Raw genomic sequence first — 18,204 nt, 5'->3', positions numbered from 1 at the left:
TTAAATTAGCAACTTATATTTATAATATGAAATAATGCAATTTTTTACTGAATTGTATCAAATTTTTAGTTAGATGTTAAGATTTTCTGATTGAGTACTCAAATATTTCGCTTTCAAATATTTCCATGTCAAATCATTGTTTATTTAAAAAAATCGTAACTGTAAAAAAATTTTAATATTAGAACATGAAGACGGTAATAATTTTAAATTCTTTGCATACTATGGGTTTCCGTTACTATCAAGTGTGACATTTGTATCATTTGTACTGTCGCTTTCATTATTTTGACTGTCATTTATATATTCTGTGGCGACATCATCTAAAATGAAAATAAGTTGTCATAAAACTGTTTTTGTTAATTAATAAAAATTTTATTTATGTTAAACTAATACTAACTAATGAATAATATTGACAGTAATTTTTACTGACAATATTACTTATAATCTATTATCACTTAAATGTGGTAAAATTTGAGTAATGTGATAAAATTCCGGAGTATAAATGGTTAAGAAACTTCTTCCTTTGAGAGAGGCCGCTACGGTCCTTAATGTGCTTGATAAACAGAAAAAAAATGCTATTCAACATAACTTTAATCTCTCCATATAAAAAATAATTTTTTTTAATATTCACGGTTAGTAACATTTTTTAAATATTTTAAATAGCCATAACTGTACAGAATGGCTTAAAAAGCATAACCATGTCAGTCACTCATTAATTGTTCAAAATTATTTTACAGCGCATTTTATATACAATATCACAATTGACAATCAAAAAAAAATTAATAAAAGCGATTTCAATATAATACCATTATACCTCGAAGTATTATTATCACCCACTTTTTCGTTAAAAAGGTTTTTGTCATGAAAATGTACAAATTGAAATTTTATTTATTTTTATGAACCATAATAAATATCGGATATAGAATAAGAAAATATTATTTTATATGGTAAATTTTAAGGGAAAATGTTAAAAGTTAAATGGAAAACAATTGTTATTTTTTACTATGAATTGAGAATGCACTAAATAAAAATTAATTAAAATAGACATTTTAATTACACGATCTAAACTTTTATTTTATTATTAATTACTACATTATATTTATATCAAAGAGTACAAATAAGAATACTTTCATGTTTCACACCCCTTTCAACTAAATGTAAATATTATAATAAATTAAAAAATAATATTACATAATTGGTAATTGACTAGTCAACATTTTATTCAATAAATTCCTCATTTAATAATAAAAAAATAATAATAATTTCCTTTTTACATAATAAAAATTGATCACTTGTGACTAATTAATTAAGTAAAATTAAAACTATATTAAAAATATTATTAATTAAAAAAAACTAAAAAATATTCAACTCAAAGCCACAAAAAATTAATGAAAAGTCGCGGATACGTATTTCGGAAACAATGTTACCATTATCAACGGTAAACACATACTATTTAAAACCTAAATAAACCTTTTTAAAAAAATATATGGCCGAATATTGAAATAAATATACTAGTAGTTTTTAACGCATAAAATGTAAGAGAAATTTTTAATAAATAGTGATAAAATATCACATTTGTGCATAGATTTTCGATATTTTTTGTCAAAATTACACTACTAAAAGTATCACACTGATGTAAGGATCATTTTTCACAGTGTGATATTTCCTATGGTCCATAAAATAAATACAATTTTAATCTGTATATTTTTGCTAAAAAATCATTTTTTAATTTTAGAATTGCGTGTAGTGTACTTAATAAATCACATATTGTTTATTATATATTTTTCATATAGTGGTAACATACTTTGTCTGGATGACGAAGCTCCTCCAGTCCTTCGTAAGTGCTTACCTAGGATTACACATACAATTATTTATACATTTATTAAACGTTTTAAAATTAAATTCAGCTTTTTTTTTATTTTATAAATAAATATATTTATTTATTTACAATCTATACTATAAGTATTTTTTTTTTTAGCTTTGATACAAAGCTGAGAAAGTTATTAGAGGAAGATGGTCCGATTTAAAAAAAAGTATGTCCCATAATAGAAAAATATAAATAGTAAATTTCATAAAAATGTCATATTTATGCATACATTTTTCAAAAAGTTATAGCATAATAAAGTTAAAAATATAAAAAAGAAAATCATATTTTTTTTATTAACTTTGATGTCTATTTTCACCATAAAAATAAAATAAAGTCCGAAATTTTTTTCTTCCATAATAAATTATGTTACATTAGCTTTAATTTAAGATATATACATATATATATATATAAGTTTCAGAGATTCCGGAACACTTTCAAAAGTCAAGTTGAAAAAGTAAATTTTTTGTGTAAAAATTGTCATTTTGAAACCCCTCTGTGTGGCAAGTTAAGGGTCAGAAAAAAAAATAAAAAAGGGACGTAAAAGCCTCATTTATCTATAAAGAAAAAAATTATATCAATTCGGTTATTTTTAAAAAGGTTATGGTAATTTTAAGTAAAAAAATTTCGAAAATAAGCGATTTTTAAATTAGTAATTTTAGAGATTTTCCCCATTTACAGGGAACGAGGGTAATTATTTTAATTTTTAAGGGTAATTTCTTCGACTAGATACGTTTTGTGATCATTTGACGTATCGTTGAAAAAAATCGGATTTGGTGATAGCTGTGAAAGAGTGGTAACAGACACAAATAAAAAACACACATTATTATGAAGTTGAATCATTCCATGTGAAATCACCTAATACGTGTGCTGGTATAGTTCAGAAATTTATGAAATTTATATCATAGACTTCTTAAAGGTCATTGACAACAACAATAATATATATATATATTTTTTTATATTATGTTTATACTAGATAGTGCATTTTTTATAATCAAAAACATGAAAATGCAGCCTATGTTCTAGAGCCTATAACATCACATCCAAATAGGCTATCACTATGGAACTAACATTGTTTTACTCATATTAAATAGTACTTCAATTTCATTCGTAAGTTTATGTACTTTGAATATTTTTTATACATCGAAATTTTTATTTAAATTTTTTAAATTTTGCAGTATTTTATAGGAAAATTTGAAGGTCAAAAAATTTTTCAACAAAATTTTTTTTTTCTTTTCAGAAACTTTAAGTTATGTTCTTTAAACCTATATCATATTTGAATCGATTTATTATTATTTTTTGTATCGTTTTACAGTCTTGAATACGCATGGGTTACTAAAAATAGCCAATTTTATCATCTCATTACACAAGAGTGACTGAACAAATTTTTTTCAAATTTACATAGTACTTACCTTTAGGCAATTAAAAAGTCTGGTGAAAATTTGGTGATGGAGAAATAATTATAACGCTACTTATATAATTTACAAAATGTACAATTCACGTATTATGGAAAATCCACAAACTACGTAATTTTCAACATTTAATTTTTATTTTTTGTATTTATTCTGCGTTCTGTAGTAGATTAAGTTATCGGGACTCATAAAAAAATCATAGAAGCAATGGCTAAGTTCGGAAAGCTCCATTACTTTTCTTTATAAAGTTCATAAACTTATGAATGAAATTGAAGTTTACAAAGTGACATCGTCGAGGATGTAGCCACCGACTCCGAATGTATCTCACGACTGGACTTGACGAAACGATCCGCATTGTCCCTTCAATGCTGCCAACTTTTTGACGGTCGACAATCATACCGGACACCACGTCGCCGACGCCGGGGAAAGTCCCGCGATATAATATGAAGATTATTATTAACCGTTTAATGTTTTTAAATAATGTGTTGTTGCTTATTAATAAACGAACCCTTAAAACCATATCGACTACATTATTGCGACATAAGTCGTGTCAACATTGCTGTAATTCGGCTTTAACATTTTTATTAACTAATTGACGAAAATGTTCAATAATCGTTTTATCACGATATCGTTGACTACCCCTATGATATAGGTATATGATATATTTATGTATTATATAAGTACAATGTTAATACGAATGCAAGTCTATCAATAGTATGTTTTATTTTAACTAATTTTAATAAGCATAGTGTTCAGTATATAAAGTAACAGGTTAATTGTTACAAACAACGAGAAAAATAGCAACACGTTTCCTTACTTACTGAACACATTATATAATGTGTATTACCTTTTGATATACAGTTCGTACAATATATGTTATTGGAAATTATACGTAGATTTCTGATCGCAAAACATGATGAACAGCCTTTAAATAGTAAATTTATATTATAGTTATAGTATCATAACATATTTTGATAATTGAACAGTTAATTAAACAATAATTTTTTGAATTTTTAGTGTTTAAGTAACTTATATGAGACAATGCCGATAAATTTTATACATTTTTATTAGAGATAATTATTTAATTTACACTTACTTAAACATTCGTCTGTGTCTAAATAAAATTAATTTGTTATTATGAACCATTAAATACTAATTTTTTTATCTTTACTAGTAAGCTTTTTAATTTTAGAATAAATTAATTCCTATAGAAATTCTATAAAATGTAATAAGTTTTTTGAAAAAAAAAGATGAAAGTACATTTTATCTGTACAATTACACGATAAATATAATATATAAGAGAGGACAACGTTCATGAATCCTCCTTCGAGGATTATAATGGCTTTACCTATTGTTATGATAACACATAATAAACTATACTAAATATATACGATAGACCAAGTGTCTTATTCTTAAAGCTATTAAAAAAGTAATAGATAATCTAGTTCTAATATTAACAGAATAAATTATAAATGTTATAGGTAATTTTAGATCTCATATTTAATATTATGAATAATATTACCAATTGTGAATTCTTTACGACACTTCCTACAATTCGAAGTATAACTTGTACATGTCTGACAAAATATGTGAGAACACGATGCTGTCATTAAAGTGGTATACAAACCACAAAAGGTACATTCTAAAAAATAATAACTTAAATAAGAAAATACCTATGAATATAATGCATTTTTATAAGAAATAATTGTTTACATTAACTTACTTAATATATCTTCTCCTATAATCAAAGGAAAATATAAGCCTGAATTAAAATTACACTGAACAAATGAAACTTAGTTTAAACTTTTTTCCTTTTTAAATAAATATCAAAAGTTATAAACTATTGAATTTTATAATCAAGTAGTCGTCGAATGTTGGGTAGAGTGTGGCACTCGTGTATAACCGGTTCGAACGTGTTCATGCCACGTCCTGCCGTCGTCCCTTCATCAGCGAGCGTCAAAACCTTTTTTGTACGTATGCAGTACACTCGTTTCGCGCCTCTAAGATTTAATAGTCGTTCCTCAACAATTATCTAGTGCGTTACCTTCTCTCGTATTCACAGCGAACGCCTCCGCGTGTTTGTGCTACTGATCGGCCATTGTTGGCCATATCTTTATTGTTTTTGCTCATTCGGTTGCGTCTTGGCCGTAAACTCCGGACTCGCGAGGTTTTTTGTGTACATGTTTTCTACTGTATATCCGTGTAAAACAACCCTTCTCGCATATTCCGGACTAGTGGCATCGTTCACGTCGTCATCATTTCAACGCTCACATGCAGTCCACACTCACCGCCACTTAAATTATACAGCTAAGTTTATAATTGTTTGTTTTATTTATTTAATATATTTTCTGTTTCGTTCATAGCCGCTTTGTCTATCATTCTAGTATGTAAGTTACCCCCCTCCCCTTTCCCTTTATTTATTTACAGTTTTAATCTGCAGTACTGTAATATATAGATTCGTATTTTGTACATTCATAAGCAGGTGTACATATTTTCTTACCCCCTCTTATTTTCCTTTATTTTTCGTTTGTTTACTATAAAATAAACAACACCATCGCACAAAAAAATTTATATTATGTAACTAATTAGTATAATTTAATTAAAATTATAAGAAAATTGTACCTATTGTATCGTCGTTATTATCTGAAAACAATTGCATTTAATCAGTTTAAAATGTAAGTAAAGTTTTTCATTTTTAATAGGTTGCCAATAGATATAAAATGGATTTTTTTTTTTAAATCCTTTATGCATAAGGAAATCATGTAATTAATTGGTGTGATTTAATTAAAATTATAAGAAAATTGTACCTATTGTATCATTGTTATCATCTGAAAACAATTAAATTTAATCAATTCAAAATTTAAGTAAAGTTTTTCATTTTTAATAGGTTATAAATAGACTTAAAAAAGATAGTTTTTTTCTAAAATTCTGTCATGCATAAAAATATCATTAAAAAGAAAACAAAGGATAGCAATTGCTTGAAATTAGAAGATGTATTAATATTAAATCATTTTTAATTTGATATTGATACATCTATTGCTTACGAATTTACATAAAAGGTTTTTTCATATTTCAACGATATGTGTAATACTTTTGGATTAGGTAAATAAATCATTGAATATAATTTTGAATTAGATTTTCAGAAATTATTAGTTATTCAAAGTAATGATTAAGAAAAAAATTATACTATAATTTATTAACTTCGATTCGTACCCGAAAAGTAATATATTTTATTAGATCGTGATTTTTAGCTTCGATGCGAAGCTGAGAAGGTATTAATTTTACCATGATGTGTTTATTTTATTATTATTATTTTTTTTTGTATCTGTCACTACTTTTTCTTAGCGTTCACTGGACCGATTTTTCTTATCGGTACGTCAAAAGATTATAAATCGTATCTAGTTGAAGAAATTTAAAAAATTTTTAAATTTTTGAAAAAATTAAACATTTTTTCCTTGTTTCCCGTAAATGGTGGATATCCCACAAAAAAATAAAAATTTTTAAAATCGGTCAATTTCGACGTTTTTTTCACTTCTTTTCCTAAAAATTGACATTACTTATTAAAAAATGAATGAATCAAAGTACTTTTTTTTATATTGAAACCTTAGATTTTTCCCTTTTATTTTATATCATTTTTTCGAAAATTTGTCACGTAACCTGCTCATAGGGGATATTCAAAATAGAAACATTTTTCAAAACTCAATTTATTTAACTTATTATTAGTTTAAAATTTAACTTATTAGTTTAAAAAATGTTCCGGAAATACTGTGTACTTAAAACATGTCAAATTAAAGCTTATGTTATATACTATAAATTAGAAACATATATATATGTCACGACGATTTATCTTCTACGTGCAAACGGCTGTCGTATTTAAAAAACATGCTATTTTTGTGTTCAAATTTTATTTTTATTTGTTTGTTTAAAATATTTTTTAAGAGTTTGTAATTGTAATTAGTCCACCAATAAATAAAAAACTTATACCAATGTAATTTATAAATCGTATCTAGCTGAAGACATTGCCCTTAAAAATTTTAAATTTTTTTAAATTTTCTGTCAATGAAAGAAATTTCCAAAAAGTTACAATTTTTAAAAATGGTAAGTTTTGAACATTTTTTTTTTTAATTTCCATAACGATGTCTAAAATGAACAAATAGAAATAATTGTTTTTTATATTGTATTTCTCTTTCATTTGATATAAATGGTTCTTGCATAGGTGTTAGATGCAATCTATTGGTTAGGGAACGAGGTTCGAACCCCACCCATCAAAATGAATTTTTTTTCCTTAATTCTATTAAATAGACGTTAATTCTGCTTTTGGAAAAATCCACCAATTTCTTAAAATTTAATACTATCTACAGATTTGCAACGAAGCGATTCTTATGATAGTGATTATAATCACTGTCAGTTATCATCTATACTTGTCCCAACTATGAAACGTCCATACTGAGCCACTTCATCACTGTGCTACCGTTTTTTTGTCTATGCATATATATATGCTATTAAACTCATTTCTACTGAATCGATTTTGTTCTAAATTATTAAAACGATACGAAAAAAGATCACAAAACGTGTCAAGTTATAGCAATCAGACAGACTATAAGAGCTTTATAAAAAGTAATAGAAAATATTGTTTTATTAAAACATAATAAATAAATTATAAATATAATTGGTGAATTTAGATCTTATATTTAATATTATTAATAATATTACCAAAGTCGATGACTTTTCCACACTTCGTACATTGCGTAAATATCTTTCTACAAGAAATACAATAATAGTGACCACACCTACTTTTCTTTACTACATTATTTCCGGTACAAACAGCACAATCTATAAAATATTATCATTAATTATTAAGTTATGATCTAATAATTTTAACTAGAATCAACTAATCAAAGACTATAAGCAAAATATATTATAAAATAAAACACAGACCGCGTATTCGCTACTAGCGACTAATAAATTGACAATAAAAAATATTTATTGCGAAATTAGCAATATTTGACTACAGTAGCCTTATGCTTTGTGTCATTCGTCAGCCTTAGTACTCAGTTATCGCTATCCGTTTTACTGTATCAAGTCAAGTCTTTGTTCGTTCCTATACAATAACCGACCTTCATCCTCTACATTTAAGAGTGTTTGTGTCTTGCATTTCGTCTGCACCTCATACCTAGGCGTTACCCCTAGTCCCACCATATAACAATGGCTTTTCGACACCTATAGTTAATCCGGAGTGTCAGCAGAGAACAGAAACTGCTGTACGATCATACGTACGTGAATATCTACGCAGTCTCAACTGGATCTTAATAAACTCATCCTCATTCTCACTTCCCTTTGCGGTTAAAGTAAATGTTACATAATAAATATTTTCGTGATACATAGATCACTAAAGAAATTCTAGGAAACTATGTTGATTTTTAACTAATTTTTAGCAATATTAAAATAGTGATCTACACTATAGATGTAATTTATTTTATTTTATCAATTCTTATAAATATTTGGATGTACTTCCAAATTGTATGACTATAAAAAAATAAGATAATATATTTTTATTACTAAGCACTAAGGAGAAATCAACAGCTAATACTAATATAGCCATAAATATAGTAAGTGAATTCTGAAAAAAAATAAAATAATTTAATTTATACATAAAATTTATATCATGAAGTTATGCAGTATTAGCACATACCATGTTATGAATTTTTTGGTCTTGGATTTCAATAGTCTATGTACAATTTTAGGTTTTAAACTGTAGAATACAACATAGTTGAATAAAATAAAAAATAGCTGTTTGATTTTAAATACATGAATCTATTTTATTTTGGGAAAAATATGCTATTTAATTTATTTGACTAATAACTTCTCTTTATTTTTTATTATTAATTATGAAATATGTAATTCAAAAATATATTTTAATGGCATTCGAACGACACTAAATCTAATTTTATTTTATAAAACTATTTTAGGAATTTTATGGTAAAATTGTATTTTAATATTTATTATTTAATAATGTATTGAAAAATTAGACAATACAAGAAAATTACTAAACGATACCCACTTCTCAAATTGTTTTTTTGAATTGACAGAGCTTGGCGACATAACTCCTGGAAAATTGTTGACGACGATGATATAATTTAATTTAATTTTAATTATTACATTTTTATGGAAAAATCATTATTTAACGAAAATATATGGGGTATATACTTAATAAATCTTAATGAATGTACAAATATAGTTAATCACATATCATAAAAATAATATACAAACATCAACAATTTTATCATATTTAATCATTTTTTTTTTTTATTATCCACTGTTATTTATCGAGAGAAATTATTTTTGATAAATTTTTACATTATTGACCATTTTCAAATCTAGAGGTGGCTTTTGAATAACAAAAAAAGTCAGGTTTTTAGAATAACTTAATATTATTTTTTACAGTTTTTGGGTTAATGATTACATTTACTAAAATAGTATGGCAGTTATCTGAAATATTACCTATAAATATGTAGTTTTTACTAAATTGAATATTTTTATTTAAACTTTATTGTTTAACTTAGCTATAATTTATTTTTATGTTACAAATGGAATTGTCTAAATAATTGTTGAAAACATTTTTTTTTGTCTATTGCTATTAGATTAATTACATTGTATTATAATACATTAATAATGTAATATAAATTATTTTAGTAGTATTTTTTGAGTATCAATATAGTTTATTTCCAATGTCACATATTGTTACGTCGCTATTTAGGGGTTTAGCCTAAATGCCCGTCGACAGTATTCTAAGGGACCAACGGGGGATAGCTGGCTAGACTATATCTACCTTAGGTACTGAAGTTTCCTATTTAATTTATATTCCCTTAGAGGAACTACCAAGGGTCGCACTACAATATATATATATATTTATATAACACTTTAGGTTAACAACGATATAAATAAATATTTATTAAACAATTGAAACATTAAATAGATAATACAACCTGCTGGACACCTAGAGATGATATAATCCAACAGGGAGCTGACGGCGACACACACACACACTATAATATACGGGGTAGCAAATTTAAGTTAATTATCAGGATAAAGTAGTGATCGCGAAGATGGTAAAATGTCAACTATCTATAGGGATATCTTATTATGGCACATTAGCCGTGAATTGCAAAAAGTGTTTATGTGTGCAGTCCGCCCTCCTGTTAGTATTGTTGTATGTCACTGTGTTAATTATATATGTCTATTAAACGGTACAACGATGTCATGGGAGACAGAGATATGGGCACATGCAAATGTGATCGTATCAATATGTAGTCAACATGAATATAAAATAGATCTGAAGGCTCTCTTACCGTCGAAAGTAGGCAAATTAAATTTCGAAAAAAAAAATCGTATCGTTCATAACTTATTAAATACGAATTTATACGGTAAAAAGAAAAGTAATGTAAGCAGTAAAGTAAAGCAAAATGTAGCTTGACTAGAAACACCGTCACTAAAATAATAAATTTTTTTTGCAAACGGAACTGTTAATTTGATGCCTTGAATATAGTTATTTTAAAATATTAGAACAGAAAAGTTATTATGAGATGACTAATTATGTTTCAATTTTGCGATGAAAAAATTAAAGAGATAAAATACATAAATATACCGACCTCAGAAATACAACAAAATGAAAAACCCCTAATATAAGATTTAAATTGTGTAAACTATTCTCAGGAATAGGCAAAAACACAAATTTTTACCAATTAATAATAGAACCATAAAAAACCTTAAGATATAATTAACCGATATTTATAAAGACACAATAATCTAACTACTAGAATAAAAATCATGATTATTTATTAAAATATTTTACAATATTCTCATAATAATTTAATTAATTAATTTTTTATTTTGTTACTTAAATAATGAATTGAATAATTATTACATATATAATAATTATATTGAGTCGTAATATATTACATATGCAATAATATATAAAAAAATTACGAAAATGTGGTTTGAAAATAACAAAAAACTGTCATTAAACTATTTGATTTTGAGCGAATAAATACTGATTTTCTAATGTTAAATATTACATGTTACACTTTTTTCTCAGACTTCATATTTTTATAGTGCATTAAGCAGATATTTAACTAAAAAATAAAATTTGTGATATTAGGTCCCCCAACAGAAATAATGCACCTAGAATACGTATAATTTTATAAAATTGCTAACTTTGTAGGCCTCTAAATCCCAAGAAAATTGTTTTAAATATTTGAAATTTAGTTAAAACATAGATTTTATACTATACAATTTGAAAATTACTATAAAATAATAACTTCCTAATGGTTTTAAGTGAGCTCAAAAACGCTAATTTTCACAAAAAAGCGCCATTTTTACAAAGTCATTATAATTTAGAATTTCACATAAATTTTTTTACTTTTTTTTATGTATACTTTAAGTTGTAATATGACTAAGTCTGAGAACGAGGTTTTAATCCAGCTAGTTGACTTTTTGCATTTTTTTTATATATTCATAAAATATCTGTAAAATATTGTCAAGATGTTTTATGATTGTATTAATTTATGATAATAACATAATTTTATATACATTTTTATAACAAAAATTAAAAAATACTCATCAATAGAAAAAAAAATTATATTTTCGCTGAATAAAATAATTAATATTGCAACTCTGTTCCATCAACATAATTAAATTTATCATCTTAAACGTCTTTAAAATTTTTATTTGTCAGGTTCGAGAGTTTGAATTAACAATAAATATGTTTAGATGATCCATTAAATTTATTTTTATAACTTACATTTAAAAATCTTAAAAATATACTATTCTATCAAATTATTATGAAATTTTATTTTTCAATTTACACATTAAAGTCGTTAGTACGCATACGCCATTGTGATCTTAAGTATGCTAAAGACAGATATATATATATATGTGTGTTATGTATTTATGCTGTGTTAGAGATATGAATTATTAAAATTTATAATGTAAAATTTTCTGGAATTAAATTTAAACTAACATAATAGTAAAAAATCTTCTTAAAAAAAAATTAATTAATATTACTGTTGCATTATAAGTTTTACTGGATAATGGTGTACTCATTTAACCACAATTATATTATAACATTTTCAATGTCCCAATAAGCAATATTATAATAATTAGGATTATATTTAGACTAAAAATGAATTTTATAACATTTAATAGTCCGAGAGATATTATTTTAAAAGAATTAAGTACTACAAAAACTTCTTGATACAATTTATATCATTCTTAGAATACTAATAATTTAATTTCGTCTAATTTATTCAAGGCTATTTTTCATAAAAAATAAAAAAACAAGTGTTGTTTCTATAAAATACTGTGTGTTAAATCTATTTTAGCAACTACTATTTTACTATAATTTATAAGGTGTATCATTTGTATTTGTACTGTGTACATTTATTATTTCTCTAATATTTTTATAAATATTATTTGATAGATATTAGTGATTAATCGAAGAAAAATTATTTTAAGCATAATATTGTTTTAAAAATTTTCTTTTATTAATTTTTAATAGTATAATAAAGTCCATTGGTCAATTATTTTAATGGAAAAATGAACTATAATTTAGTAACTATATGAATAAAATAGTATCCAGTAAGATAAAATTGTCTCGTTAATTTTTAAAAGAATTAATCTGGTCCTCTACTAATTTTTGTTAAGGACCAAAAATATTACAAAAGTAGGCTACATACATATAATTTATTTATAAATATAAATATGATTAACTACGCAACAAACTTATTTTGACTAATTGTAATATCAGTAAAGAAAGTTGAATTAATTGAATAACATTTGTTCATAATGAAATATCTGTAAAATAGTTATGTACATCTTAAATATTTAAAGAAAAATGACTGATCAATTTGAAAAATACTGAATAAGAGTTCATTAAGTAGATGAAATACAATATGAATTAACCTCTTCTTGCATGAAAAAAAATTTTTTTTTGTTTTGTTCATCATCTTTGAATGATGGGAAGAATAGTAAACAAAAATTTTAATTCCTATTTAGAGTGAAAATTNTGTTCATCATCTTTGAATGATGGGAAGAATAGTAAACAAAAATTTTAATTCCTATTTAGAGTGAAAATTCAACTTAAGTCCTCTGTCCTCATACAAGACTCTGTGCAAATAATAGCAAAACAATTTTTTTTAATTAAATTATTTTTTACCATTTTAATAATTTGAAATAAAAAACTTTAAATTATTATCTAAAATAAATCAAGTAATACTACTATTAGATTAAAAACAATTTAAAATGGTATTTAATCACTTGTTTACAAAATTTTCAACAAAAAATAAAAAACATTAAACTAAGGTTTAACATGTCTAACATAAAATATACTCTTATAAATATAAGTATTTTAGCTTTGATGCGAAGCTGAGAAGGTATTAATTTTACCATGATGTGTTTTTTTTATTTTTATTATTTGTGTCTGTTACCACTTTTTTCAGCTCTCACTGAACCGACTGAACAAAAGATCACAAATCGTATCTAATTGAAGACATTACCCTTTAAAATTGAAAAAAATTCCCTCGTTCCCCGCAAATCGGGGAAATCTCCAAAAAATTACAAATTTAAAAATCGGTAAATTTTGTCATTTTTTTCTTAAAACTTCCATAACTTTTTTAAAAATCAATAAATCAACATAATTTTTTTTTTATACTAAAACCTTAGATATTTCCCTTTCATTTGATATCATTTTTTTGAAAATCTAACACTTAACCTGCTCATTGGAAGGGATTTAAAATAGCAACTTTTTTACAAAAACTAATTTTTTCAACTTAACGTTTTGTATTTTATTTTATTTTAAAATATCTTATTAGGGGAATATACTGACTTTCATGAATATTGTTCTATTAAAACTTTCACTTTAAAAGACAAAAAAAAGTACGTTCAAAATGATTACTTTTAACACATTAAAAATCAAAATCAATAAAAATTTGAAAACAATTAATTTTAAAAATTATATAATATATAATTAAAAGAAAACTAATCTGNTTTAACCTAAAATCAAAATCAATAATAATTTGAATACAATTAATTTTAAAAATTATATAATATATAATTAAAAGAAAAACTAATCTGGGTATAATTAAGGAAATAGAAGTTGATGTTGCTTTTGTTCATCAATTTTTTAGAATTAAACACTATCTAAAGATTTGCATCGAAGNATCACTGTCACATTAAATCTATACTGGACCTTACTATACAACATTCCCACTATGCCGCGACTCCACTGTGCTGGGTTTTTTTTTAAGACATTTTCCTCTAGATTGGTTAAATACTATTAAAAAGTAATGTAGGTAAAATTTGGAAGTTTTTATTCAACCTCTTCTGGTGCCGCATTAGGGTTGAAATATGGCACTTGAGGGTAGTTTTTGCTTTTTTTGTGTTTAACTCGGCAACTATTACACTTAGCACTAAAATGTATAGAATATTAATTATAGAACTTATTATTGCCTACAAAAAAGGTAATAACAATATTTTTTATAAATTCATTATATTTGATAAAATAACTTAACACAAAAATTTTTCAAAATTTAACATAAATGTATTTTTTGAAATATTTTAATATTTTTACTGATAGGTTGAAATTTTATTAAATTTTCTGATAATCTTTTTTTTTATAAAATTTATATTAAAAAAAAAAAATTTAAGTAAAAAATTGTATAAAATAACTCTATAGTAATTTCATAAATATTAACTAAGATTAAATAAAAAAAAAAAATGTATAATTAATTTTATCAACACATAATTATTATAAAATTCACAGCATATTTATTTACATGAAACTAGTATTTGTCTCTTAATATTTTTTTTTTAATGTTTCTCTATCACATTTTGATATTTTTTTTTGGTAATCTTGGACTGTCTAAAAATTTGAACGATATAATTAAGTTAAGTTAAAAATAAAAATTGTTAAATTTACCTGCAATAAAAATCGTTTTTGTTCTTCGTCTTTAGTGAATTTATCATTATATTTTTCCATTAGCTTGACTCCTCTCTCAGCTTTGTCATTTACTATTTTCAATGATTTGATTATTTCTCTTCCTGATAATTCCATAAAGTTGGATCAATTCTTAAAAATTTGTTTGAATTTTAAACTGCTTAAACATTTCAATTGATTTGGAAGTTATTAAATCAGTTGGTAGGTTTTTTTAAAGAAAATTAAGGACATCGTCTGGTGTAAGAGTTAACTTTTTATTCAGATTAGTTTCTTCGTCATCATCATCATCATCATCATTATAACTTAGAATTTTTTCAGCCATTTTGCGTTTTGTATTATAGTCTATACGGTTGTCAAATAAGGAAAAAGTAACACATTCTGAATTTAAATACCACAAATAATTAGTTATTTTTTTTAATGCCACGTTTGCGATTTTTTAATTTTGTAATTTATAAGATTCTAATTTTCTAAGAAATAATATGTCATTAAAAGGAGCTTCTATAGCCTTGGGAGATGAAAACGAAGCTTGAACGTAACATTTTACAATAAAACAACAAATATCCTTTAATGATGTTTCTTCTCTGATGTCTAGTTTAAATTGATTTTTAAACAAAAATATTTTTAAGCAATATATTGCTTTAGCCATTGGCTAAATGATATGAACCCAATTTTCGAAAAGCATTTCCCCTTTGATGAACACCGCCCAAAAATATAATAACAAGTTCTAATAACTCTTGATAATCATCTCGGGGGAGATATTTAGTAGTTTTATTTTTTGCATATAAAATAATTTCATCGGCTTCATCTTTTAAAATATTATGAACATAAGTATCAGAAATTGATGTAGAAAAATTTGTTTTATCAATTGTTTCCCATTTTTGTTGAAACCTCTTGAATAATAATATTTCTGGTTTGGTTGAAAGACATAATTTGGTTTCTGAAAATACGCATTGTAAAACAAGTTCATAAATATGGTGTCGACATGCTAAGAATAAAATATCTCTTCCAAGACGTTGCTCAAATAAAAAACACGCCCCCATTCAACCTTCCCGTATTAGAGGCTGTAGTATTAAATGTAAAAGCCTGTACTTTTTCCAATAATGACCATTTGACTAAAGCTTCATAGACAGCTAATGATACTTCTAAACCTTTCCAAGAGGGTATACAAGGGACTCCAAGATACTGTTCAAAATTTAAGGCGGTTGCAATAATAGGGAAGCGATCGACTTTTTTTTCCCCTATAAGGTCTAGAAGCATTTTGAATCCGAATGGATCACAACAAAATTCAAATTTTTTTCATTAAATTTAGAATTAATATTTTCTGCAATTTTTTGTCTATAATGTTCACTGGACCTTTTAATTGACGATTGGTTTAAAACATATATGCTGGGATCTAATGATAAAGCATTCAAACATGCAGTTAACAATGAACAGCGTCCCTAAGTCAAAGTCAACAAATATTTTAATAGCTTTTGTTATATCACAAAAACTATTTCTAACCTATTTCATAACCGAAAATATTTTGGCTTTTTTAACTTCGTTTGAGATTATATTTTTAATTTTATTTCCAATAAATTTTATTATTTTGGTTACTGTCGTTGCACTGGAAAATGTAACTAGATTTCCTCCTCCAATTTTAGTAATAGTTTTCATATATATATTTTGTGCTCTATCATGATTCTCCTTACTTAATTAAATCGATTTTCCTGTATGAAACTTCAATATTATTATCAGATTTTGACAATAATAAAACTATTTCCAAGAGATTACCATGGTTCAACGAGGGATCGTCTAATTTATAGGCTGCTTCACTTTTGTCACCTCTAAATGGTAATCCCTGCTTACCAATTAGTTTTATGACTTCAGTAACTTGCAATAACACACTTAGTCTTTCAAATACTTCAATTTTTCTTTTTTTCATTTGTTCACCACGCAATAAATGTTCAACAGTCTTTTCCTTTTTTTCTCTGATGTATGAATTGACTGATGAATTATGAAGTTTTGATATTTCGTGTTCTTTAATTCGCTGATTTGTATGTTTCCAGTCATTAAATCCGGAACAAAACTATAAGCTATATGCTAAACATATACAACAAAAAAACAACTGAATATATTTGGTATAAATATGAGTAATTTTTTGGGAAGAATTAGCACACTTTTGTATTTCTTTCATTCTCTTAGCCACACGAAATTCGTAACCATTCTTCTTTTTCTTTTTGTAATAGAACTAAATATATTAAAATACATGAAAAGTTTATAGTTCTACAAGTTCTACCAAACAACTAAAATTAATAAACATCTATACGTTGTAACTTGATGACGCAAACTATCTTAAATATTTATCAGCTAAAATTATATGATAGATTAAAATAAATGTATAAACCTTTAATTCAAAATTTAAATGATCCAGATGCGATGTTCATTTATTACAGAAATAAATAATAGATAATTATGTTAAATTACCCAACTCAGACGGTTATCAGATTCTACTTACCAAAAAAAACTGGTATAGTTAATTTTTTTATGTTAAAATAATTAATCTTCAATAACATATAAATAATTAAAGATCTTTCTAAAATAATGGAAATACATATTATACTGATACTTCTGACTGAAAATGTTTTTAACACGCTCATATTAGTTTCACATGTATATTGTGTGTTTGTTGTTGGTTGTTTGTAACTTTCCACGCGCACGTGTCTACGGCATTGAGACTAGACGGTCGTTACACTATCACCCCACCCCGCTCAACACACGACGGCACCACTATTCTTGTATAATTTTTTTATGACGATATTAGCAAGTATATAGCCTTTATTATCAATAGTAGTAAGACACAGTTGTGAATTTATAAATACACTAGTTTTAGTTTTAGTTATTATTGAGGTGGACATAATGCCCATGCACTCAGACCTGTTGGTCCATTGTGCGCACCTCAT

At 25.1% G+C, this 18,204-nt stretch overlaps 1 protein-coding gene across 4 annotated transcripts in view; it reads right to left on the bottom strand.

Moving 5' to 3' along the window:
* LOC126897467 (uncharacterized) overlaps window positions 1-18,204 on the bottom strand; it is an 84,108-nt gene continuing 65,904 nt past the window's right edge. The window contains exons 1-12 of one of the 4 annotated variants that reach the window (XM_050671095.1): window positions 8,966-9,077; window positions 8,833-8,893; window positions 7,987-8,106; window positions 6,081-6,101; window positions 5,896-5,916; window positions 4,997-5,011; window positions 4,796-4,915; window positions 4,370-4,387; window positions 4,121-4,198; window positions 1,802-1,846; window positions 221-317; window positions 1-159 (exon numbers count right to left, since the gene is read on the bottom strand). In XM_050671095.1, the coding sequence (XP_050527052.1) occupies window positions 141-159; window positions 221-317; window positions 1,802-1,846; window positions 4,121-4,198; window positions 4,370-4,387; window positions 4,796-4,915; window positions 4,997-5,011; window positions 5,896-5,916; window positions 6,081-6,101; window positions 7,987-8,106; window positions 8,833-8,893; window positions 8,966-8,968 (618 nt within the window). In that variant the 5' untranslated portion in view covers window positions 8,969-9,077 and the 3' untranslated portion in view covers window positions 1-140. Of the gene's footprint in view, window positions 160-220; window positions 318-434; window positions 551-1,801; window positions 1,847-4,120; window positions 4,199-4,369; window positions 4,388-4,795; window positions 4,916-4,996; window positions 5,012-5,895; window positions 5,917-6,080; window positions 6,102-7,986; window positions 8,107-8,832; window positions 8,894-8,965; window positions 9,078-18,204 lie in introns of those variants that run through there. The other 3 variants (XM_050671096.1, XM_050671097.1, XM_050671102.1) reach the window with 3 other exon arrangements.

Source organism: Daktulosphaira vitifoliae, unplaced genomic scaffold (assembly GCF_025091365.1).
Source record: "Daktulosphaira vitifoliae isolate Bord-2020 unplaced genomic scaffold, ASM2509136v1 Scaffold_2, whole genome shotgun sequence".
NCBI lineage: Eukaryota > Metazoa > Arthropoda > Insecta > Hemiptera > Phylloxeridae > Daktulosphaira > Daktulosphaira vitifoliae.
The sequence above is the reverse complement of the archived record's forward strand: the minus strand, read 5'-3'. Positions and strand labels throughout refer to the sequence as shown.